This window comes from Hetaerina americana, unplaced genomic scaffold (genome assembly GCF_022747635.1).
Source record: "Hetaerina americana unplaced genomic scaffold, ioHetAmer1.1.p SCAF_4, whole genome shotgun sequence".
Classification (NCBI taxonomy): Eukaryota; Metazoa; Arthropoda; class Insecta; order Odonata; family Calopterygidae; genus Hetaerina; species Hetaerina americana.
This window is the reverse complement of record NW_027286985.1, coordinates 74,791,666-74,818,046: the sequence shown is the minus strand read 5'-3', so window position 1 is coordinate 74,818,046 and position 26,381 is coordinate 74,791,666. Positions and strand designations below refer to the sequence as shown.

Sequence of the window (26,381 nt, the reverse complement as noted above, 5' to 3'; positions counted from 1 at the left end):
TCTTTGCAGAGGCCAGACCTTACCGCCGCGCCACATCCCCATTCCCCTCTATAAGAAGTAAAGCAATTACACATGGATTGTCACTAGTGTGATTGCAGCCCTGCGCAACCACGAGTTTAGCAAACCAAGTGCCAATGCAGGATTATTTCTCCTCGCCAAGTCCACGCCCGACGATTCGTTGCCGTGAAACTCCCGACGAATATTCCATCGGGCTAACGTTACGCAACGCGTGAATTTTACGTCCGCAACAGCGGTGCGATCTAAACTGAATATCACAAGATGTGCAAGTGTTCCGATGCCGTGATGTAAGAGGGTGATGGCATTTCGTATTTTTTAATTAGTTTCATTGGGTAATTTTTAAAATTTGTTGGGACTTGAAAACATCTTAAGGATTATCGGCTTAAACAACCTATACCTCCCTCCTCCAGATGAAGAATTATAGCAAAAAATCGTCTTAAATTTTCATACCTTGGCCTTAATCTTTTATTTACGAGTCACTCGCAATAATGTTTAAGCCCTGCGCGTAGTAACCCTTCATCTATCATAACCTAATTACCAACTTGGAAATTGATACAGGAAACAAAATATTCCTTATGTATCGATGCGTCAACACTATGCAATATCATTACGGCTGGGAATATGAAATATTCGTAAATTCGGTTACCCCGATTCGTGAGGGTCACGCCAAGGTTACCATAACTACAAGGTTTTTTGTGCTAATTCTTTTGAGAGCAAAAGCAGAAAATTTAGCCGACTGTTAAGCCCGAGCCTTCTAAAGCAATAAAGGCTTTTTTGCAGATACAATTTAACCTGCTGAATTAACATTAGAATTGTACGCACTGATTGAAATGGAAAAAGGACTCCTGTATAAATCATTTCAATTTTACCTTTTTCCGCAAATATTTTACTTCAATAAGGCCACTTTTGAAACACTTAAACTATTGTTCAAACGAAAATAAGGAGGAAAAACGCTGCGGTAATAAAAGCGCCATTAATACTTGCAACTTTACGAAAGTAAGTTGCATCTTAACTCAACACGTTGGATTCATAAAGAGGAATTTTCTTGAAAAGCGTAGGAATACGTACACCTCTTTCCACCTTTCGAGAATATAAATGCTCAATTATTACAGTATAGATTATGATACCACCAGATATTACAGCGAATCAATACTTATCGGTGTTGAATATTTTTCAGAGGTATCTCGATCCCTACTTGAGGTGCTTTGTGGAGGGCACTTTGAGTGAGTACGCCGTCCGTCGGATGGGACGTTAAGCCGCGGACCCCTTGGCGCCTTTCGTAAAGAGTAGGCTAATGCTGACGCCGGGTTTCTCTCCACCCTTCATCCTTTCCTGTCCTTCCCCTATGGCGCAAATGACCTTAGCTGTCGGTCGCCTCCCCTCAAAACTACTACTACTACTACCAAGAGACCACTTAGTAATCGGGTTTTGTTAAAGTCCGCCAGTTCGCAATGAGTTGAAGCTACAGTTACGTTCCTCAAAGGTGCATGTGTTTCATACATCCTTCACGAGACCTATGTAACAGCGAAATTCCTAAATCAAGGTTCTCTTCCGCGGCGATCATTAGTGGTAAGATTCATAGGAAAAATTGGGTTTGAATTCATTACTACGTATTATAGGCAACTCTGACATAATTTCCACAGTAGGCACGCCAATTAGCAGCGAACCCTCCGATTCTGAGCTCATACCGAACAGTAACTTAACATAGCACGGGCATTTTACGCCAACCGCCAACCTGCCAGCCTATGCACACGGCCGATTAATAACACCGACGCATAGTGTCACAAGTGGCCCTATTTAAGTACTAACTAATAATTTCCCACGATTCAGGTCAAGATATCAGAAACATTGAAATTAGGTCGATAATTAAGTAATAATAATAATATCCTTGATCACTTTCAGAAGTTTGCCAACCACCTCATAAGAGGGTTCATTCCGAATTAAATAAATCTGATTAAAATTTTTTACCACATGTGTTTCTATTACGTACTCGCATTACACGCAGGACCTGGCGCAATGCAATAAATAACATTTAACTGAGTTACTATAAGAACAATTAGTCACGTTGGCAAACAGGAAAAAAATGGCTCGCGATTCACCAAGAAATATGAATACTAGATATGTTAATTTTGTTTGAATATGGTATTACGGGAATAAATTCATTGGGAAATCATTAATTCGCTCTGATATCTCATGATAATAAGTAGACTTGACAGGCATTACAATCACTTATTCACGACCAAATTGTCCCTTTCCGCATCAAATCAATTGGTTTATAATTATTGGATTTTAGTTAAAACCTTAAAATATTAACTGGGCCAATGGAAAGTATTTCGAAGCGTGCACCTTAGCGAACTTGAATATGCTCGAATTATCGACGCAAATTTTCTTCCGGGTTATTTGAAAAGTTCAAGTATTTTGAAACGATAGCCATCGGTTGGCTTTGTTTTCCTCTGAAGTTTCAAATCCCGCCTGACGGATAAGGTCCTTTTTCGCGCGTTTCTCTCCTAGATTCAACACGAAACGCGCCAATTCCCATGGCCCAGTCAAAAACAGGACTATCAGGAGAATGCAATGAGAGTCGTCCTTGAAACTGACGACATATTTGAACATAAAATTTACACCCGTCCACCATGCTCGCCACGTCCATGCGTTTGTGACTAAGCGTAAGAAAAAATAGGGACCCAAACACAATATCGCTCACCTCTTGATTTTCTCGTCAGAAACATATCCACGAGTACACTTTTTTCTTCGACTTGCTAATTCCAGTGGATGAACTCATAACTTGGAGGAATGACAGGGTCATAAAACCGGTATAAAAACTTTTGCTATTTGCTTTGATGGTTCGACAGCATGTTCAGTCAAAGTGATGGAGTGAAGTGCACTTTTAGATGCCTTTTCGGAAACCAAAAGAGGGTACTGGTTCATGTTCATGTAGGGAGCAGAAGACGAAGTCAAGTCAGCCATTCTAAAGAGAGGTTGGTAAATATCGTAGTGTCTGACCCGTTAGCTTCGGATGCGATGAGGTTGAGCACACAGCCGCATTGACATTAGGGGCTACTTATTTCCACTAAACACGCAACATAATCCTGACGGATTTAGAGGGCGCTAGAGAAATTTTTACGATCATCGTTAATAAAAACCTAAGATTACAGGGTTTTGTGGCCAATGAATAAATCGAGCACTTATGAAGGCATAAGAATATTTTATTTTTAATAAATTTTAATGCTGAACAAAACACGCTGAGTAATCGTTGAAAACTGATTATTAAAGTTCTAATTTGGTAAACACTGACCCTAGAATCTCTACAATGCAGTACTGCTTAAAAAGTTTAAGGGATAGTACGACGAAACACCACTTCGTTCTCATCGAGAATATTCAAACAGGAAAAACTTTTTAAACCATCACACCAAACAAGGTGTGTTTTGAGGACTTCTAACATTTTAGAACTTCCACGCAACTCAGCGAATCTCGCTCCACATTTTTCGAGATTGTTACTTAGTTCTAATAAATTTCCATGCAGATTCACCCAAAAGACTACTCACCATTCTGCGTCGCCCCGATGCCGGTAGGGGTGGCCCCAGGAGGTGACGGCGAAGACGGGAAACCGGCAGAGGCACCGCCGCCCCCTCCGCCACACCCCGAGTTGTTGGAGGAGGCAGAGGAGGAGAAGGTTGAGGAGGAGGAGTGCGGCGAGGCGGTGGACGAAGAGTGCGGCGACGTGGTGGAGGCGGCCGACGACGAGGGCGGGGACAGCGACGAGGCGGCCGCTCCGCCGGCACCGCCCGCCCCCGCCATCCCCGACGGACAGCAGCAACAGCAAGACGGCGAGCCCCCACACCCGTGGTGATGGTGATGGTGGTGCGGCGACGAGGACGAGTGCGCGCCGCCCGACAGGTGGTGCCGCGACAGACGTCGCACCGGAGGATGTTGGCGGACGTCCACGCTCACGCACACAGTACTCTCGCCGTGCACGAAGAAGGCGAACGAGAAGGAGAGGTGGGTGCTGCGGAAGAGAAGGATAACAGAGGTTAGCACGGCATTCGACCCAAATGCATGCATTTCTCCAAGGATACAGATTAACCTAGGCATGGAACGCAGAGTAAAATTGGTATATACTCCGCTTAGCATGTTTGATATTGGCGAGCAAGTATTTGCCTACGAGCATTACAATTTCAGAGCATCATATGGTGACACTTCATACTGAACTTAGCTAATATGATCGCATAACCTCCAACTACAATATCAACAGCCAACCCTTGCTTGCCGTAACAATGAAGTTTTTACATATTATTGAATCAACAATACCCCTGGAGCATGATCAGGGCAAATTGACAAGTCATATACCTTACAATAACATACGAGAGGATTTCTATTATTTCATATCGCTTCCAGTGTTTTGTTATCTTCCTGATTCTTATGCCATTAAATATTGTTTATCTTTCGATGTGCGCTTGATACATAATATTACGTCGAGAAGAAGCAAACAATTGCTGAATCCCTTATGTAGGATCTATGCCATCAATCCAAAGACAAAGTAGGTGCTTGCAGATTGAGAAATAGAATTGGATTTGAATGTTCGTAAAACTACATAGAAAAAGATTTGACCAACAGTTTTATTAGTATTTTTTATTTAATGAGGCTTTGCTTTGGCTTGAGTAATCACTCCTCAATTATGAATTCGAAACAAACAAGTTTCCATTTTGAATGTTATCGGAGAATACATTTCATTTAACCAACAGAAAAATGCACAAACAACGTTCATTGAGGTTGACTAATGAGAGAAATGTCTCTCGCCAAACTCGCCAATCCAGCGAAACAATGAAGGCACTAACATAATCAGAGTACATGATTTCATTTTTCTTTCTTTTTTAAGGTTCATGGGAAAACCAATCTTTCCTCACTAGGTCACTGATCCACCGCCCATCATCAATTACATTCGCCTCAGATTTAGGCGACCACACATTACGTTCAGCATACGTGGAGAGGTGGGAGATGGTCACGCGACTGTGGGATGCCTTTCATCAGTGTCATTCCTCATCACAAGAATTTTCGGTTGTCGGCGAAAAATTGGTCTTTCTTCAACTCAGCGACAGAACAAGTCAGAATCCATCTCTCGAGCTAGGCAATTTTACTTGGTAAAAGCTAATAACCAATATTCACTCGATTTTGAAGTTGTTCCAGCAATTTTTATTCTGGTGGGTTGGGATTGTTATAAAAATGGTGATTTTAATAATGGGTAGATTAAGATAGATATTGAAATTACTTGACCATGGTTGGATGAAAAATCATTTTAACTATGTTTCATTACATCACTCCTTGCATATTGCGGTCAACAAAATCCAATAGATAATTTCCCTGACTTTTACAGATTTAGTCAATAATTATCCAGACTTCATAAGGCCAAGGACGGAAAAACAATAACTATCAGCGCAATGGTGCTCGGTATGCGCCACAAAATCGACGTTAAACGGCCAAGGAAAATGTACAGCCATTAAAGTCAATTCAATTTAATATAATTAAATTATTAAAGCAAATAAGAGACAACACTTGGCAGGACTGTTTTTTTAAATACAGAGACGAATGGAAAAGCAGATATAATAATACGACAAACTGCCCTCTGAAACAGGAACTACCTTAACCTAAGACTAATACTAAATGCAATAGGGAGAGCAATACACAATAAGAGGGAGAAGAATGAATAAGAAGTTCAAAAGAGTATACATTAATGTAGATTTTAAGTAGAGGGAAACAGCAGACTAGGGTAGAAATAAATGAATCGTGCATTTCCAAAACGTTTTAAGTGCCAAAAGTAAAATTTTATAGGTAGAAGAAAAAACGTATTGTGCAAAGAAAAATTTATTATTGAGTAGGGGAATAACGCATTAAAGTATTTTTAAAGAAGGAATTGTATCTGCTATTTTTTTAAATAAAAATTCTCATCAATTAACATTTTTTTAAATGTTTTTTTCTTAATTGCAACTTCAAAATGCAAATGCTATTCAATTCACTGTATGTAACCATTGGGAAAAGTTCATTTTCTTTCGTCATCTTGTGGAGCTGTGTTTGGCGGAGTTTCCTGAAACATTTCTTCTAAGTACTCTCTTACTTCATTCTGTAGGTAAGGCATCATTTTCCTGATGTCTCCTTTTTCTTTTCTGGCAGGCCAAAGCGTGTTCTGTTTATAGGTAAATTCATGTTTCGAAAATTTTCCACAGCCATACCTTCGTTTAGGCTGCTTACACCTTTGCCCCAGTTTGTCAATTCGCCACTTGTACTTTACCGAATTCTGCAGCTGTTAGTCGAAGCTGGGATGCAGATGAAATTCTAAGATTCTTTGTATTCAGGAAGGCCTGGGCTATTGTCTTCAAATCGTAAAACTCTTCTTCAATCATACACGTTAATAGATTCTTATGCGCTACCCTTCTAATTAATACGGCAATACATTTCAGAGTGTGAGCCTGGCAAACATTTTTCCTCTTCTCAATCAATGCAAAATCTCTGTCGCAGCTAAGAAAAGTATGCCCAGTCACTGGAAATGTGTGGACAATTTCAGAAAAGAAATTATTTGCTATTAGGACTAAGTACATCGCCAACATAAAATTGTTTTTGTTCGGGCCTCCATAGTTATCTGACCAGTAGATACGTTTCGTTTTCCCCCTTAGGTCAAATATTTATACACACATGATGACATTTTTTGTGAGCCCCTTCCACCAAAGTGTTCCTACCAAATACACATGCAACCAGTTCCAGTAACACTGTCGTGGATACCGAAGTTACAGCACGCAACTTGTTGAGAATGGTACATCTCAGAGTTAGTTAGTTGTGGGATGTACATTTGCTGCTGTAGATCAAAAGTTATAACGTATGCATCCGAAGATTTAGGATTTTTTTTCATCATCACTCATTGCTTTAAAGGCAGCGTCAGCCTGTCGATGGTGTAGCTCGTTGTCGTATGTCAGATTAGCATTGGAGCAACTACTGTCCACGTTGTTGCAGACGACGTTACAACGTTTTGACGAGCACTGCTACTTCTAGTTCAGTTTTCTCCCGCTAGAGTGAGCACTATCCAAACCAACTGTATTGCCATAGAAAGATGAGGCATTTACGACGTGTTTTAGTATGAAAAGTAATATTTTACAATTTTGGCATTTACAACGCTTTGGAAATGCACGATTTATATAATATACTAAATTAGCACTGGATTGACTCCAATCTTAGGAATAACATAGCGGGAAAAGTACCTTCACTGGCTAGAGAAACAATGGACTTCCGCGACGGATTTACTTGAAACTAATAGACTTCAAGTTCTCATCCACAACTGATATATGAATAAGAAAGTAACGTATGTTAAAGAGACGACAATGTTAAACATGCAAATCACATAATGATTTAACAACAGCTATTTGCATATGACTTGACAATAATAGACAAGAAATTGTATCGGATTCACTAGTTCGAAATTAAATTTTAAAAAAATTGATAAATTCTCGACACAATTGGTGATTTCCAAATTTCAGCTCCAGAAATTTAGTCAGTCTTAGCTGGGTACATTATTAGAACTCCTGTTCTCCAAGCACCTTATTTCTAAAGAGCCAACTAGGAAATAAAGCGCTTCCTTGCAGGAAAAAATGCGCTTATTGTATTTCATTTTGAAATGCTCAAATTCAAAATGCTTCCTACACAAATAGCGTATTTACTGCTTTCACTTTTGTCTTGAATAAAATTTCAATCCGTATTTTAATCGCGCACTTCTGGAAAAGCCACGAAAGCGCATAATTGTTGCTACACTTTCGCCGCGGATTAACACAAAAGAAAAAGTTTGATTGAAGAATATTGTCGGCCAGTCTCGATATTCAACTTAGGTCACGAAGTCCGGCGCTCGTATTAACGACGTCACATTAAACCCAATCTACGGGTGATTGCTTAAATGGAGAAATAAAATCAGTTCCGACTGTCGATTGGATTTATTTCACATTACTTGGGGCGTGTGGTTGTTTCTGTGTGTCAATGAGGGCGAGCGGTCATGGAACTGTCAACGATTCCAGGGGGCTCCCTCTCTTGTATTAAACCTTCCAACCGGGTGCCTGGATTCCAACTGCTCATATTTAATGCGCAGTACAAATAAAACATCGTGTTCTCTTTCAGCAACAATCTAGCAGAGTAATTTCCACGCCACCGTGGTAAAAAAGAATACAAACTACTCTTCTTGGCTTACTTTATCTAAAAATGGTTTTCCATACTTTTTTGTAGTCCTGCCAGGCGTACAAACTCGGAGATATTCAACATGCTCCGCAAGATTATTCTACAGGTTTACGCAAAAGGTAAAACTTGAAGTATGAATTAACTACTTGGAACACTCATTGGCCACACAGCAACATTTAACAGGGATATCGTATTTTTCGTATTTTATTTGCTTACCGTGGAGAAGTATTTCAAATTATCGGTTCATAGAAAAATTATTGCGATTCGCCCTTGAAAAAAATACCTGGTTTCAGAAAATTTTTCTATCTGTCCCTGATTTTCCCGCAATATACACAATCTAAGTAACAGATTTACATAATTAAAAACTATTGACATGAAAAAGTTACGCTATCCTTATGTCATTAATTAAAAGCCGTGAACGTCGAACACGCAAAGAACGAATACAGGAAGACTACACTAAACACCAATCATCTAATTCCTTTAAATACGTTCAAAATATCACACCCAGGGCTAGGCTAGGCGAATATGACCTAAAGCAAACCCAAGATACTTTGGTTCTCGCTGGTGCCCTTGGTATATCCGCCCAGGAATCTGAAAGATACGAGACAAGTCGGGGGCCGTTCTCTCATCTGCCAGGCGGCGTCAAGATTGCGTCTTGGTCCCTCGCTCGAGTCTCCATCCTTCCGGGCGCGCAACGAACCCAGGGCGGTTGCTATAATAACCCAAAAACATTTAAAGCCCTTGCGATTACGAGCGTCGGACGAAATTCCCTAGCCTCTATAACGGAAGTAGATGCAAACCTCTAACTCCACCCCCCGCTGTAATTCACTCCCAAAAATTACACTATGATCACGGATAGAAAATGATTGAAACGCCTAATTCAACATAAGAGTCAGGGGCACATACCGAACGTTCACTTTGACAAGAAACGCTTACTGAGATACTTCCGTTCGGTCGAAATCATGGTAGTGTGGTAATTGCCATTTAAGGGCATCTTGAAAAATCTTTCCCCATATTCAGCATTCATTCTCTTTGCCATTATTTTTTATTTCTTATTGCAGCGATGCATAGAAGCAGAGTGAAATGTAAGTGGCGAGGTGCCTCTCAATCAGCTGTAAATGACTTGCTCACATCACTAAATTTATGGATTGTTCAAACATTAGTATTATTCTCAAGGAAGGTCATCTCTCAAGGTAACAATTAAGAACCGGATGTAGAGTTGATCATCAAACAACTGAAATTACTGCAATTGATTTCCAACACAAAATAATAATAAATGACGATTTTTACAAGAGAAAAATGTTTATCATGGGAAGCATCTTCCAATGGATAAATATGCAAAAACGTAATTACGTTTTAAATATCGTTAGTCATGTCATAGAGCCGTTTCAAATATGAGGACCGGTCAAATGAAACGGACGAACACACTCGACCAGTCTGCGCACCAAAAAGAATATAGCCCAACAACCCCAGGCGCCTTTGAGTTGTCACCATGCAGTTCTCCTACCACAGCATTGATACGTACAAACAGTGTTGCCATCTTTCGCGCGGATTGAGTGTTATAGCGGGGTTTCAGTTTTCTTTGGACTGCCCCTAATGTATCCAACGCAGATGTACCTTGTGACCGTCTAGATAATACTTAGATAGACTTACAGACAAACAAGCACGCGGCGGTCATGTGTAACAAGGCCAGCTTTCCATTAGGGAGTGTCTGTCAAGGACCATCAAATACAGCCACACAATAATTCCTACGACCCCCTTCACCCAAAGTTTCCCAAAAACTTACAACTATACAGCCTCGCCAACGAGGTCACTCGATTAACGGTCAGTATATTCATTTCAATTTCGGCGGTTATAAAGAAATTCATGAAAATCAGTGTGCACTTATCAACATGCTCTAGTTATGAGGTCAAGGCTACGTGACGATAATAACAGAGAAAGGCATCCACGCAGTCAATCCACCTGTGCAAATGCAAAACTGTACACAATCTCACGAACGGAGTGAAATTCCATTTGCCCGACTTTCTCCGTTTTCCAGGCAGACTACCTTCAATTTTCCTGACTATCTTGCAACTGGAATGTCAATTTATTTCCTAAATTCCTTATTCAAGGTTCAATATTCAATCTACTTCGCAATAATTGTAATTTCACTCAGGTGTAATTTTTTTGCAACAAAATCGAATTATGTTCTCTTCTTTAAAATTAAGCTAGCATTATTGTACCCAATTTCTCCAGGATAATTAATTCAATCAATAACACATCGGCGATTCAGGTTTAACATTTCACTGACAGTTGCAGTCCGAGAAAATTGCAGTAAATGGCAATACGGACATAATGCCCCGCGAAACCGACGACCAAGACGCATAATCCAAAGGGAGCTATAAGAAGAAATTACGGAGACCCGGGATACCAACGAATGAAACGGATTTGTATTTTATTTTTACCCAAATACATATTTAGGCTTACTTACAAACAGCTTAAGAACGTTAAACATGCAAACCTATTATAATTCGAATATAAAATTGCGAGGATAATTTTTAAAACTTGAGAACTATAAATTCGCTTATGAAAATACGAATTGCCAGATTAAAAAGGTGGAAAGAGCATTATCTGGCAACACAAATTTGAGCCCCACATCTGATATTAGTGAAAATTCGGGGATTGACCCGCAAGAAAATATTATGCCTAACCAAAGAGAATTATTTCATTTGCACTGCGTTAATTAGTGATTGAGTGGAGAAGCCATTCACCAATACTTCTGTAACTTTTAAACAAATTGGATACGAGATCCACATCACATTGAAAAGTTTAAATTAACGTATTATTTTATTTCAGGTCACCAATCATTATGATATAGTCATAAGTACTTATAATATTTAAGTAGGTAAAAACTGGTATGTTCACATTGGACACGACAGAGAATGACATTGAGTACAAAAAAAGAATTTAATGTGTGTACTCCTTTCCTCAAGTGTTTCCACACCGTAATAATTTTACCGTTCAAACGGATTTTTCAGCTCGAATTTTCACACGCAAAAACATCCAGACGAGTGTTCCTGACTTTTGAGAATCACCGTTCCATGCATATTTGTAACAAAACGTACGCCAATTGTATGTCAATTGTGTGCCTGTATTTCCTCACTTCTCAAGCGTATTATTTTTTTATGCCCACGTTTAAAATCTTTTTAAATAATTACGGTTAAATTTGTTATTTCCGTAGCTTTAATAATAATTGTTCACACAAAATGGATTTTAAGTCGCACTTAAAGCATTTCGAACTCAAATTTAAAAAAAATAGTAAAATACATACTGATCGACAGTGGATTGCAAGAATTATGGGGGTTAGTTTGACCTGAAGGTTCAATCTGCCAACCACCGCAATCCGATCTCCCAAAGCCATGCTGAAAGCCGATGCGCCTCCTTTGTGGATACCTCTGATTCCCTTCACTTGTAGGACTGGCAACTCGAGGAAATAACTTAAGTCCTTGCTGAGCACATGCATGCAAATATGAGGTGCTGTTTCGTCCAATGATTTTTGCATATACATGCAGACATTCTCAACCCTTAGGAAATGTAAGGGTGTGTTCCTTCTATAGTACACCTACACAATACCCCGCAAGCCGCTGCTAGGGTTGGTGGCGGGGGTCAGTAGGGTGCCAGCCATACACACTAGTGTAATAATATTTCTCTCAATATTGAAATAAATCCCCTTGCAACGCTAAACATTGGTCCTTAGGCTTCTTCCTTTAGACCCTTTCACATTATTTTAAGTTCTAGTTGGTGGATAGAAGTTTGCTCTCCCTCAATTTCATTTTGCGGCGTTAACGGGTAAGATTGATTTTAGTCTTTTTGGATTATAACTGACCCCTTCTTTAGCAAATCCATCAATAACCTCATTTTAGGAAGAGGCTGTATAACCTAAAATACTGAAACGTTTAGCTGCATTGTGTCTAACTGAATATCTATCGCCACACCTGAATTGACATGCATACTAGTATGCGAATCAAAACTAAAGTTTCACACTCCATGGTGATTTGACCAAAAACCTAAAATGCGAGTACTCCCACTAGAATTGCATCAGCGAATTTCCTCGATGAGAAATATGGTCGTCTGCATGGACGTATCGCAGCTCTTCGTGAGTGTGACACCTTTTCGTTTGAGTTCCAAACAAAGTGCGTATCCGCTTTGCCGTAGGCAACTTTCTCGATGTCTGTCTGCCTTATCACCTGGGGAAGCTATGCTAGGATATGTCCATTGTCAGGCATTTAGAAATTGTGACACGATTTTTGCGCTCCCTCTTATTCGCCTTACGGCATTCCCATCTTGCTCTTCGAAATCGTTAAGGAAGGCTTGAAAATGAGAGATTTTTCGTCTACAGGACTGCTCAGGCGGTAAGGGGTGGACTGAAGGAGGGACACTAGGACCGCGGAATGGAGGAAGAAATCAGTGTTGTCAAAGAGGGCAACGCCGTTGGGAACATCGTTGTGAGCTGTCTCGCTCGACCGCCGCGCCAAGTTTCCCGCCACTCGCGCTCTTTCCCCCCCTGTTTCCTTCAAGCTCCCCCCGGCCCAACTCCGCACAATTTCAGCGTTCGATCGGTTCCATGCTCCCAGCATCCACCAACGCCACAAGAGTTCGCCCCGCCGGAGCGCTCCCTCACAGGAGGGGGGAGGAGGGTTAAGGACACGGAGGGGCGGCAGGGGACGGGGAGGAAGGGAGAGAGGGGGAAATAGCATAACCTGCACTGTGTTCGGCCCAAGTTGGATGCAGGCGTGCCAACATTCACGGGTTTGAACAGGAGGTGGTTGCATAAATGACCCGAAAGTTTTACCGATAATATATCGAAATGCTTCACAGGAAGACGACATATTCGACTCTTGGCTATTTTTAGTAAGTACGTGATGAAAACTCGAGTAGGAGACTTTAAAACTTCGAAGCACGATCGCCACCTGAAAAAAATGATAACTAATCGCTAGAGATAAATCGCCTGAATCACATCAAAATTTACGTATTATTCTTTTGAATTACCGACAAAACGTCCGTCATTTTCCAGGATTTCTTCCAAACAAATAGGAAGCTTTCTTTTATGCTGTATACGTTAACTGAAGGGCTCACAACTAGGACCGTAGCGCGGAGATTCTTCCATTCACATTTCGATGAAACGCGGTTTTCATCGAACATTTCCAAAAACTTTCGATACAATTAAAACAACTTTCTTCCGATAAATTTTGAGCAAATACACGTCATTTGTTTGGGAAAGTTTATCTTCAAAGGGGCAACGGATAAGAATCAGTCAACTTCGGTTGCCCGGCGAAGAAACTTCAATTCTGCAGAAACGGGATTCTAGTAAGAAGAGTATCGGCACAACAGGAACACAACGGTACCCTCGCTAGGTTAATTGTCCATAACGATTAATATCTTATGAATCTGTTCGAGTCTTGAAGCGGATCTCCTTACGCTAATAATGGGCAATCGCAGGGACAACCAGGAGGGCACAACAATCGTCTGTGAAGACGGTGGGAGCCTCCCTTGTTACGACAGATTTCCTGGCGGATATTTCGATTTCCACAGAACGAATTCAATCGGGCGAGAAGTTGAACCCGCTGGGATACTTAACTACGGGTTTCGGGTTCAAGACCAGGTCAACTAAACCCTCTAATCAACTTAAGGTTAACTCAGGCAGTTTGATATTACAGAAATAATATCTTTCTGGGAAATTATGGGCAGCAACGGAAAACAAACTAGCCCGTTAACATTAATATGTGATTTTGGCGAACCGGGTTTCGTAAGGCTATTTACTAGGTGAACTCAACCCTCACCAACAGAAATTCATTTTCAGCTTAAGGATTATCAATATTTTCTGTTATCGACTGTCGAACTCTTCGGTGCACGACTGTCTCTTACACACAACTTTAAAGCTCATTTAGAATTGGGAAAGGCGGCCGTGGAGCCAACTGGGCTGTTCGAACCCCGGGGGAAGGGCGAGGGGGAGGGTGATATGGTACCGGCGGCGGTTGAGAGGCGGCGGCTCCCTCCTCGCCGGTCGGGGAGCAGAATAAAAGCCGCAGCGGGACGGGAGGAACGTGTCGCGGGATGGCGCATGCATTGATATGGACGCGATCGTGGGAGGCCCGCCATTAGCCTGAGCCCCGCCCACGACCACAGCACCCTCCGCTGGGCAAGCGAGAGGGGGAGTGGGCGGATGGGCGCCCACGGGGCAAGGGAGATACAGCATGGGAGAAGAGGGGAATATTCAATTCTTAAGATTCTGGACCTAGGAGACGGTTTGGGCAGTCCATTTAATGAAAATATAAGTTATTACTACTATTTAAGAGTTCATATAGACCGTTGGGATTGCGAAAGAATCGCCTCAATATGTTTCATTACAACATAACCACAGGAAGTTTGCCGGCATTATTAGTGGATTTTCTGAAATTAAAAACGCATCCATTGATAAATTTCTCAAGGTATAATAAATATGCCTGCCTGACCCCATTAAATGGTGCACTGGTGACCAAATAATGACTAACAGTAGGACTGAAAATAGTGATCAGGGTTAGTGCTTTGGAATCACAGTAAGATCAGTTATAAGTACCGTGATCAGATTTGGAATTTAAAATAGACTTGAATTTATCATCGTTCAGATCTTAACTTATAACACCCCCTACTTACCAAATTAAAAATAAATGAAGATCGTAGGAAATTTTCGCATACAATGTGGTTATGGAAAGAATGAACAATTCACAATGCGTTCATGGCTAGTGCCAGTAGATTCAAAACATTAGTGGATTCAAAACGAAGCAATACAGCAAAAATATTTGCGGAGACGCATTTATACTCTTGTTTAAAAAATTTAACTCCCAAAACGATTAATGTTGAAACTATTCTCCCAAAAACTAATAATTAACAATAGTTAGGATTACTTTCTTTAACAACCCCGGAGGTTCTCCTCGCTAATTTTCCATTACTCCGCCTTTTCCACGCTCTCCCAGTGTCCCAGACGTGGACGATCCATCGCCGTCTCCGCATGCAGCCCCTTTAGAGATGGAGAACCCCCGGGCGGGGAGGGGACGGAGAACCCGGGGGGTCGCGACTCGGTGGAGTAGTACGGGTAAACGGGGACTGTCTCCGCAGCCCAGCGGGCCGCATGCGCGGCCACTAAGGGTACACGATGCGGGTAGGGAAACCCTTTTACACACGTCCTGCCTCCATCCCTATAAAGGAGGGGGCGCCGATTCTATTCGCGTGTGGATTTACCTGCTCCATATAAACATTTACCTCACCACCGAAATTATTAAAATTTTCTTGGGTTGTTTACTTCGGAAAATTATACTGAATAATTCGATTTTTACAGATAATATCATACCTAAAACTAAGTCAAAAACCCTATAGAAAAATAGTACCCGCGCGAATGAGGACCATGATTTCTATAAACGCATTCATTAGAGCGGGAAAATAGTGATGATTATCGCAGGTATAACATACAAAATGTAAAAAAAAATATTTTTACGCTGAGTGTAATTTTGCCCCTCGTAAAAGAATACACGTTTTTTCAGACTAAAAACGCCTTCCCACAAAACACAACAGGATACAACATCTAAGCTTTAAAAACCATAATGCCGAAGCGCGGGTCATACTTAAGAATTTCACGCTGATGATAGGGAGTCATTACAACCCGTGGGCCGCATGGGATCAAGTTCGCGCCGGGGCTCCGCCCGAAACGGGGTTAATGCTAGCAAATGGGAGGCGTGGTCAGTTATTCCGCGAAGAGGAAGAACGGGAAGGGAAGCGAAACTCCACACGCGGTGCATGTTGCACTCGGCCCCTTTTGGGTGGAAGGGAGCGATGGAGAGCATAGGGGAGGGGACTCCGCATTGGTGCGAAGGCCTCTTAATCGGTCCCTCGCCGAAAGCGACGAGGGCGTTTGGGGCTTCTCGGGAGAGTCGCCTTCAAAGGACATGACAAACGACAACGGAATGGCCCAGACGCTCGGAAATATGCTCCGATCACTTTGAGTCGATGAAGTGAACGGGACTGTGGCGACAACGATCAGCTAATTATCCCATCTCCCCTCCCAGCCTCTCGATAGCGACCACTTGAGACCCGTCAAGAACGTTTTCCGAAGGATTTTGATCCATTTCGGACAGAATCGAAATCGCATCCGACTTATCCCACCTACAACGCATCCGATCTCTCTTTCCGTTTCCGAACCGTTCCGAGCCGGTAGGTGGCTCAGATCTCTTCCCCGACGCCATCGTCAACGCCTAAAGCCCCGCACACTTACTGCGTGACGGTCATGGAAGTCGGGTGAGATATCCTCCCGAATCGGGACCGAGGGAGAGGACTAACAGCCGCCCCCGTCCTAAGAAGAATCCGTCAAGGGGGAGGGGGGTGGAGGAATAGAAGGTGATCGGGTGCCACGGGGGGGGGGGGGGAGACGGTTAGTGGGGGCACCTGCCCCCTCCTCCCCGCTCACGCCCCACCCGCCGCCTCGGCTATATTGATCCGACTCCACGCCGTCACTTTCTAGCGAAGGCAGCAGGAGGGGGCAGGGCGCTGTGGTGAGGGCGGACGAAAGCGGGCCACGGGGGAGGGGGATCGTTCCCTTCTCCCAGTCCGCTCCACACCACCCCCCATTCCAATCCCTCCCCCTCCCATAAAGCGGCAACCAAACTCGCTCGGCCGTGCGCGGCCCACAATCTGCGCCGCGCGTGTGTTTGGCGCTGGGGGCGTGGCGGTGCGACTGAGAAGCTCAAGTAGCGGGAAAGAACGAATTGAGGCGACAGGGCGACGCGGATCACACCCCTTCCTTCTTTGAATAGAGCGATGACAATTAGGTCCATTAATGCACACACATGCAACACAAGTAGCATATGTAAAGGAGCCATAAATGTGTCATAACATATTCGCGAATTCTAGGCGCAATTTCTCATTCAGCATGGATCTTCGGAAGAGTTACATTCCGATTCTACTGGAAGATTTACATTCCGATGCAAATGGAAATGTTCTTAAATATGCATACCCAATCCACAGACGCATGATACATACTACGTGATTATCAACCTATCTTACATTTACGCAATCATTAAACACAACTAACTTAACTTACAGAATATCCGACTTCTACACAACTTAGCGGCTTCGGTTTTATAATGAATTTCAATGCGAAAGTATAAATTACCTTTCATTAAAATCAACTAAATTATAGCGGGGCACAATTCACGATGCACCATAATTTAACCAGTAATTCTTCCAACATAACATACGTTGAATTCATATTCAGTGACATATTTATACGAACTCTTTGCCATCCCTTTGTCTCCAGGACCGATCCATCCGACCAAGCGCACTCAACTTCTACGCAGGCACCAGGATAAATAGCTTTTCGTCTGGGATTCGTTGTATAAAATCGGTAGTTTCACAGTTTAATCTGAATCGAGATTTTGATATCTCATTCATTTTACCACGTACAAACAGTCTCCATTGAGAATTCCGTAGTTGAAACTGTCGGTACATATGCTAAACAAGAGGCAAACACTCCAGACGACCAGTCTTCAAGCTAGTTACATTTAAACGAGGGCTACCCCAGTCTCTCAAAACCTCTCGATTTTTATTCTTAATTCGACAAATATCTATTATATTCAAATATGATATCATATTTTTCCATAAGCGTCAAACTTTCTCAGGTAAGAGTTAAACAGTAAAATACAAATTGTTAACCACATTATTATGGATAAGGGATTTAAGGACCCCTCGAAATGAGGATTTAACATAAAATCAACACCATCCCCTCCTCCTAATCCCTACCTTAGCCAATTTGTGGTAAGGAAGTGACAGAGGCGCGTGCTCAAAGATAACCAATTGCCTTATCTCCAAACTTGAAGGTCCAAATTCCATTAATCAGAAACATATTTTTTTATCTTTTTACACATACATAAGCACTACTAGTTAACTCCAGGATTTCATTACGCGTCGGTATCCCAGGCTTCCGCAAAAAAAATCGTATAATTCCCACGTTCTGCAAAGGAGAGATTGCGCCTGTTGCTAAAATATAGTTTAGATTTTTTTAGCAATAACGCCACGCAAACTAAGGTTTTCCATAACACAGTCCAACAGGCACACAGGTTTATGCACGCTGATTCAAAATATTAGGAGTTTAAAATTTTCTTTTTTTCTCAAAGACGAAGTTTCTAAACCATTTGATCCAATTATTCTTTCATTTAAGCCTATTTGTTTAAGTGCTAAATCACAAAAGGGATCCGTAGATCCGTAACAATAAATTTAATGTTTTTTTTCTACCATATTTTAAAGTATTATTTTTGAATTCAAATCAAACTACGGACTGGCAACCCTTCCATTGGTTTTTTCCCTTTTTTGCGTGTTCACACGTCTATTCTAAATACTTAGCAATGATGAAAAAGTTCATAAAACAGCTTTAAAAAATTTCCAATTTAATTCAAATGTGGTTTTGCAAATAGAGCCCTTAAGTGCCTCGACGTTTGCTGCAGTTTTATGACCGAACCCGTAATTCCATCCTACACATGTTTATAGAAGGACGTTTCGATTATCCGACAAGTGTCACGACCACCGGAATAACAAATTAATTTAAGATATTTATCTGAAATTTTCCGCCTTTCCATACAGGGAAAGTTAAACTAAAATTTACTGACGAGTGGCGTCTTGGGAGTGGACCCCGTTGAATCGGTGATCCTGGAATGGATCCCGAATGAACCTGAAACGTGGCTGCCGGCAATCTAATATTCCTAACGAACCAAATTAAGAAAGGGATATTTTTAAGCCTAATTATCCCTTCAGGGATATTTTAAACCTAAAAGAAATAATTATTCTGATTTTCGTATCAGTAATTATAAGCATCCATACTCCAAGCTTGTAGCAAGGTTAGTGATACACCTTAAGTAGTTGTTTAATATTTTTTGACTTCATAAGGTACTTCGAAATAGTGCACTGGGAAATATAATCCTGATGAAGCCATCCAATAAACCATGCTGTTCTATGCTAATTTTGCTTTTCAAGGAATTTGAACGGATGGGTTATTTTTCAGCCGAATGTCTGTACACAAACTGGATTGTATATTAAGAGGTTGGGAAAGTTTCTGGCAGTGGCGATAAGGAGCGATAATCGGTGACACACAGGACGACCCCACCATAATTCAACGATATACGTTAACATACCAATTAACAGGAGCCTGCTTTTAGCTTGGGATACTTCTTTCAAGCAATAAACTAATGGAAGCATCAACAACCAATTGTAGGGTAAATATTATGATTATTGACTGACAAATTTATGAACTGACAAAAAATCAGCAAAATAGCGAGAGAATCAGAGGTAGGATCGTCTCTAACTAATAACTAATTGTGAAGGGATAAAAAACAGTGAAATTCTGTAACATGGGAATAATGCGTTAAAAACCGACAAAGAACGTGAGACGCAAAATTACGCAGCCCTTTAGTTCACTTAAATATCAGAGTCATCTTAAACATATCCACTACAAATTAACTTTCACACAAAATTCGCCAACATAATAAAAAATGCGCACATCCATTTAAAAAGTATTCCTTTTTCGGATAAGCAAAATGTGCTCGACATGTCAATTTTGTCACAAGTCAATGCTGAAATGGAAACAAAATTAAATTGGCCAGCAATTAGGAAGGAGAAAGAGTATTCGAACAACAACACCAAAGGGAGCCGTGCGAGAAGGACGTCGACTCGTGAGGAAGACGCCTGGAGTCACTCAAGACTAGAACCATTCATCCCTCAGACTGCCCAAGAATACCCATCCCCCCTGCCAAATCGCCACATCTCCATCGACCGCCACGAACTAGTTCTCTTCCGTCCCCACTCCCCTGTCGATCAACACATACACCTAGCAATGCAACTTCCCTTGAATGCACTCACTCACCTTTTGCCAATGATTTTCTCCGAGCCGTCGTACGGCTGCACAAACCACTTCCCCAAGCGAACGAAATCCCTGGACAGGAGACATCTGCGAGGTGAGGAAAAAAATGTGAGTTAGTTTGTGACGTGAGGCAAAAGAAACTGGAGCGAGGGAAAAGTGAACAGGGAGGGGAGAACTTGGAACATGGGGAACAAAATCAAAGGCACCTTAGTCCCAAGCTGCGTTTATAACTGTTGAGAGACGAAGCGGTGTTTCTCAGCTAAATACATTCATCCGAAATGTCACTGGGAAAGAGACATTAGCAAATCATGCATCTAATATTAAAATCATTTCGATAACACATTTAACGAAGCGACAGTATACATCATATTTTACATTATTTGCAGTTCTTCACACCAATTCGGGGACTAGATGTGCGGAAAATGAAAAACTCGTAAATTTTAATATTTTAGTCACCGGAACCATTTTGTGTACGGCGGTCCACGATAAGACTGCATGAAATCAATCTTTGGAGGTCTAGTATAACTATCATTAGATATTAAATACTTGTGAATTCTCAATATCCGCATGCATCTCGACTCTACAGTGTGAAACAATGCAATAATTTCAGAGATAATGGCTAAAGCTTAAAAATCCCGGTCAAGGCGAATGATTTTACACACTGAAATTATTGCATCGACATGCATACTAGCGGATGGGTCCGTTAAAAGTTACTGTTGCGGTACCTCCCGCAGTTTCTTTGGAGTTTGAAACAAATTTCACGAGATCTGTGACGCGACAAATTTTTTTCAAAAGTTAATGCGTGCGGTTAATAAGGCTCTCGAAGGAATTACGATTGAGGTGTATTCAAAATCCTTTTCACGCAATTGTAACAATATTTACGAATGCTTGAACGCTCGCATCTCAAATTCAATGTAAATAGAGCTGACAAGAGAGATTTTAAAATATTGACTTTTCATAAACACCATTACACTTATAGGCTTAGATGGATAATATCCGATTATTAGAGATATAATATTAATGCTATATTTCGCGTGATCCGCAAAATACAGTTAATTTCCAAGTTTTGCCGAAGTAAAACCGAATCGATGTCAAAAGGCTACAAGGGAATTCTGGAAGCTAAAAGCAATAAACAATCTAAATTACCTATCCCCTTCATAATTCCCTTTTCCTCAACTTCAGTCTAGAAGGTGCCTCGTCACTTCTACTGATTGACCCAAAAAAATCCTTAAAGACAGTCACATAGTCAACACATGCAAAATAAAACATTTATGGAAACCCATATTAAAATGAAATTACTTTAATGATACATAAAACACGAATTTAGACCTAAGCTACACGTTCGCCATTTACACTTTCGTTCGTCATTGTTTTCCCGGTGCAAATTGCACGCACACTGTTGCTGAAGGGGTGGACGTTGTCACACCGAAGCAGCGTTGAAACGAAGGGCAAATGCCCAGCCAATAGGGCTTCTGGTCTGGTCTAAGCTACTGCATTGTCACTTATTAACCAGTATACACGTGTCGAAGCATGCAGAGCCATACGAAACTTATTTTCGGGAGGAGAGTAAACCAATTAATTACCTTTCGATTAAGTTGTGAAGAGCCTTGAAGAGAAGAGATCTGCATTCGTACGACAAGCCACTTTCCCAAGAGCCCTGTTCACCATCTGAAATATAAAACAGAGGTTCTTCATTAACATCAAGCAACAAAATCAACAAACCCTAAACAACGTAGTATGTTGGGACATCGGCGAGGCGTAGGCCCGACGTCCTCCCAACACCCTTGCCCCTTCGAAGCCTCCAGAATAAAACAAAGTGCTGCATCGATCCCCAGGAGATACTTCGCAACCACACGTCCGACACCGTCGAAAACAGACACGGATGGCACGTGCTTCAGATTCAAGTGTGGGATCCTTAACTGGAAATACACAACGTTTCACGACGAGGGGGCGTGTATGGGTCGGTGCTGTCTGGGTTTGTGAAGATGGGCGAGAAATGGGGAAGGGTGGGGTGAATGAGTGGCCGAAGGGGGGGGGGGGTTAGAAGGAAGGGAGAGGGGGGCAACAACCCCACCACCCGCTGAATCCAAAACCACTCAATCGGATTCCACCTGTTGGCGCGGGAGGGTTAATGGGCGAGGGAGTGGGCAACGGAGAAAATGGGAGATATGGGGAGGGGAAGGGAGGGAGGAAATGGGGAGGGGAAGGGAGGGAGGAAATGGGGAGGGAAAGGGGACGAGGATTGGAGAGGGGCGTGAGCGAGGAGTAGGCGAAGAGAGTCACCCCCGGCCCGCTTACCCAATAATAAATACCCCCGCTCACTCACCTGGAGAGTGAGTCACCCAGCACTTCACAACCCCACTTTTCACTCACTCGATTACGACTTCTCGCCGCATTCTAAAACGGAGACCCACGACCGAAAACGGGACTCCAACAGTGCGACTAAATTCTCGATTTTAAGAATAACGACGAAGTCCACCGGAGTAGTTACCCGACAGGGGGCCTCGAAGGAGATCACCCTTTTGGTTTAACAGACGGTTGCCCGGAATTGGCTGCGTGATTTTACGTCGGATGACGTACCTCAACTTTTCAAAAAAGGGTTACTGTAGCTGAATGTCTTTGAAAAGCTGAAGAAATTTGGCCACGTTATGATGGCATACCGTACCTTAATTTCATAATGGTATTAAATCAATTAACATTTCTCTTTACTGAAAACCTGGATATAACCCTGCAAGCAACGAAGACGAATGTGTGTGTCTCACCCATCATATTAGTAAATTCAATTTCAGCTTTATACTAAGAATAAGGAGTATTCTTTGAATTACTGACCGTATAAATTAGTTATTTCTCAGCATCGAAAATGTGTTCATTACAATAGAGTTCAGAGAACTACGTTGAATGCCATCAATAATTGGTTCCTTGGGCTTGAAAACCCAAGCACCTACTCCGTCTTAACTAATTTCATAATGTTTGAATGATTAATAAAAAAAATACCTGTAGTCAGAACTATTTCGCAAAAACTAGTGTAAAGGAGACTATAAAATCACAGCATACATCGAGTCTAAAAATCAGCCCTATGGCTCAGACCTTTAATTTATTTTTTTCATGCTTAGTCATATTTTCTGCTTTTAAATACTTACCACGGTGATTTTAACCATTCACAACGCCATTAGCATGAAACGTAACATTCATCTGTGACACGGGTATCGAGAGAAGAAAGAATTCCTCCACTAAGTCTCTTGTGAGTTAGGAGAAAGAGATGAAGGCATACGTTACACTAGAAAGAATGAAAATAACCTGGCATTTCCTGTATTAATCGAAGTCGAACTTAACTAAAAACTGGTAGGCGGCAAATAAAGCTGATGTTATTTTATACATTTTTCTTAGCAAATCAACAATCAACTTTTGCTGAATAAAACCTTAAGTCCAAAGATATGGTCTGAAAATCATGCTCTTCTGCTGAGGAATAATTATGATATATTTAAATTTACAAATGGAATAGTTCCAGGAGCGGTGTGGTGGAATTCGAACAAAATAAAATTTTGAAAAAAATATCACTGACATCATGAACATATCATCTAACAAAACTGTCTATAAAAACTCATGCAGCCGTATCACTTTCATTTACGTACGTATTGAACGTACTGAACCAGAAAAAGGGATTTTCACTTAGAAGGCAGACAGAAGGGAGAGCTCTAATAAATATTTTAAGTAACAAAATTAATCAAAATTCAAGGAAATGAAACATATATTGTCAATATTAGTCACTTGTCTGTCTTGTACCACACACTCCCACTTCCCCTTCTACAGAAGGCCTCGGCCGCGTGTCCCACTTAAGCAAGTTTCATTTGCGAAGGAGGAGTCGGGTGAGGGATTGCCCACAGATAGCGGAAGAAATGCACGCGACAAACCTTCATGCGGGCGCGAGCGGTGGGGAAGGAGAGAGAGAGAGAGAGAAACAGACGAGATGACGCCGAGCGAAAGCAACTGTCGACCGAAACGGGACTGGAGGTGGGGAAATCCAATAGGAATCGATCATATTAACATGATCCCCGATTTAATTATCAGAAAAAGAAAATTGATTTTTAAGGTGCTCACACATACCATTTATCACATAAGAAAATTCAATACACGACAAAAATGATCGACAACTAATCATTCACATCCACAGTGAGGCTTGAACCTGATACTTTTGAGCTTGCCAGAAGTTCACCCAATTACCCGGATTAATGGTGCATTATTTACATCAGATATTTGCATATTATTTCTATACAGTATACTCCAGCACCCTTTGGTCGGTCGAACTATATAGCACCTTGTCTTCCCAAATATTTTCAAACTGTGGTCGGAGAAGCCACTTATTGCCGGTAGCAAAGGATTAGGATTAAGGGATGGAAACTCCTGAGACAGGCATGTCGTATTGTTCCGAAGAGAGAGAGATTCGGTGGGATTCGCAAGCCTCCCTTCGCAGATTCAAAAATTTATTAATCACGCCATCGACCCAGTTTTATCTCAACCAATTCCGTGCCCATGCCCCTAATGGAATGGCAAATAGCCACCGAAGGTGATGAATGGCTACCCCATCCCATTTATTCTCTCCCCCCATTTAAGTAAATATCCTTCGGCCTACTGTAGGGGAGTCCCCAGGGAGACCGATTCGATGCGAGGGAGTGGAGATGGGAGCGTCCCGTCCCCGGTGAAGGGAAGGGACGCTCAGTTTGAATGACAAAGAGATTTCCGTGCTTGTTCAAACCAACAGAAGAGTAATCTCTCGCCGTGCGAGGGCAATGGTCGGGAATGAATGACTGTGAGACGCGAATTAATTATGTAGACCTCGGTTGAGTATTTACTGCTCCGGTATCTTCAATTGTGACAAACGGTGACCTAATCGGATGAGGGTCTCATTGAGTAACTAAGAAATACATAGAAATTACATTTCAGAGAAACAAATTTGTCTGAGAAAACCGGCTTATACCAAAGCCAGATTTAACCTTCGCGTCATTAATACAATAATAAGTATTTTAGACACAATGAAAACTCACAATTAATGAAAGCGGCTTCAAGGCTCTCTTAGCACAAGAACACATTCAAACGCATGATACTGCTTATATTTGGGGATAACGACTTGAGGTCAATGCAGCCAAAATTTTAAGTTATGCCGCTGCATATTGACGAAAATGCATCATCCAAAGTAATAATATTTCGGAAAACATATCAATAGTGCACACATTGTTTTATCTATTTATTTTGCATTAGTTTGAAGACACCACTTCAACCTTTACATCGAACTTTGAACATTGAGATAACAATTTGACAATAATACACACCCAAGCCCTAGGCGGATGAAAAACCAACTAGGCGGAAAACGAACCCGCGACCTATGGGTTGGCAGTCGAGGACATTACCCCGACGCCAGCGGGGCGACCAATTTTTTTACATTAATACTCTCATAATCATTGTATGCGCACCGGGCATGACAGAGTCGCTGTAAAATGTGTCGAGGCCCAATAAGAGTACTTAGAAGAATTTTAATTGTTTGCACAAATCTGTTCTATAAATTACTTCAAAAAAATAATTGCGTTACTTTTGGTACACACCCTGTATGTACATGATATGAGGCTTAATGAACATGGAATAATCAAGCTGCTTAGGCATTCACTATAGCAAAGCTCCGAAACAAGCTAAGCAACAGTGTGCCCGAAGAATTTGTCATAGGCATCAGTCTGTCTTGAAATATCACATAATAAACTAAGGACAATTTGAAAGTGATTATATTGTTCAATTTGAATAACTAGAGACCGATTTTTTTAAAGTCCTTATCTCACCCCTCATGATTGGTTCAGTCCCAAAACGGAATGTCACGATAGCATCCATTTCTTAGTTAAAATCGGCACGAGTTGAGAAATCATTAGTCGCAAGATAATCTTTTTGTACGTTACATATTTTAACTAGGTTACAGCAACAATCAGATCGAGAGATATTTTATAGAATATATTTTGTTAGGCTTTCTAATCCCAACATCACTACACCAAACAAAGTTGTTTATAAATTGAAACATACGGTTAAAGATCAGAAATTTGATTCACCGATTTCCTAATGCGGGAACAAAGATTGTCATCTAGAAAAATATTTTACACCAAAACTAAACGGCCAACAGTATCACCATTTTACCCGTCAGACCCCATTTCAATTATGCCTTCAATATGGGGGATCCGGACGAGAAACCTTTTCTTTGAGAACG

General features: G+C 41.5%; 1 protein-coding gene across 2 annotated transcripts in view; it reads right to left on the bottom strand.

Annotated features, from left to right (window-relative positions):
* The window catches only part of skd (mediator complex subunit skuld), a 151,983-nt gene that overhangs the window by 64,889 nt on the left and 60,713 nt on the right, over nt 1–26,381 (bottom strand). For both annotated transcript variants that reach the window (XM_071590792.1, XM_071590794.1), the window contains exons 3-5: nt 21,724–21,808; nt 20,144–20,227; nt 3,564–4,024 (exon numbers count right to left, since the gene is read on the bottom strand). In XM_071590792.1, coding sequence (XP_071446893.1) covers nt 3,564–4,024; nt 20,144–20,227; nt 21,724–21,808 — 630 coding nt within the window. The remainder of the gene's footprint in view (nt 1–3,563; nt 4,025–20,143; nt 20,228–21,723; nt 21,809–26,381) is intronic.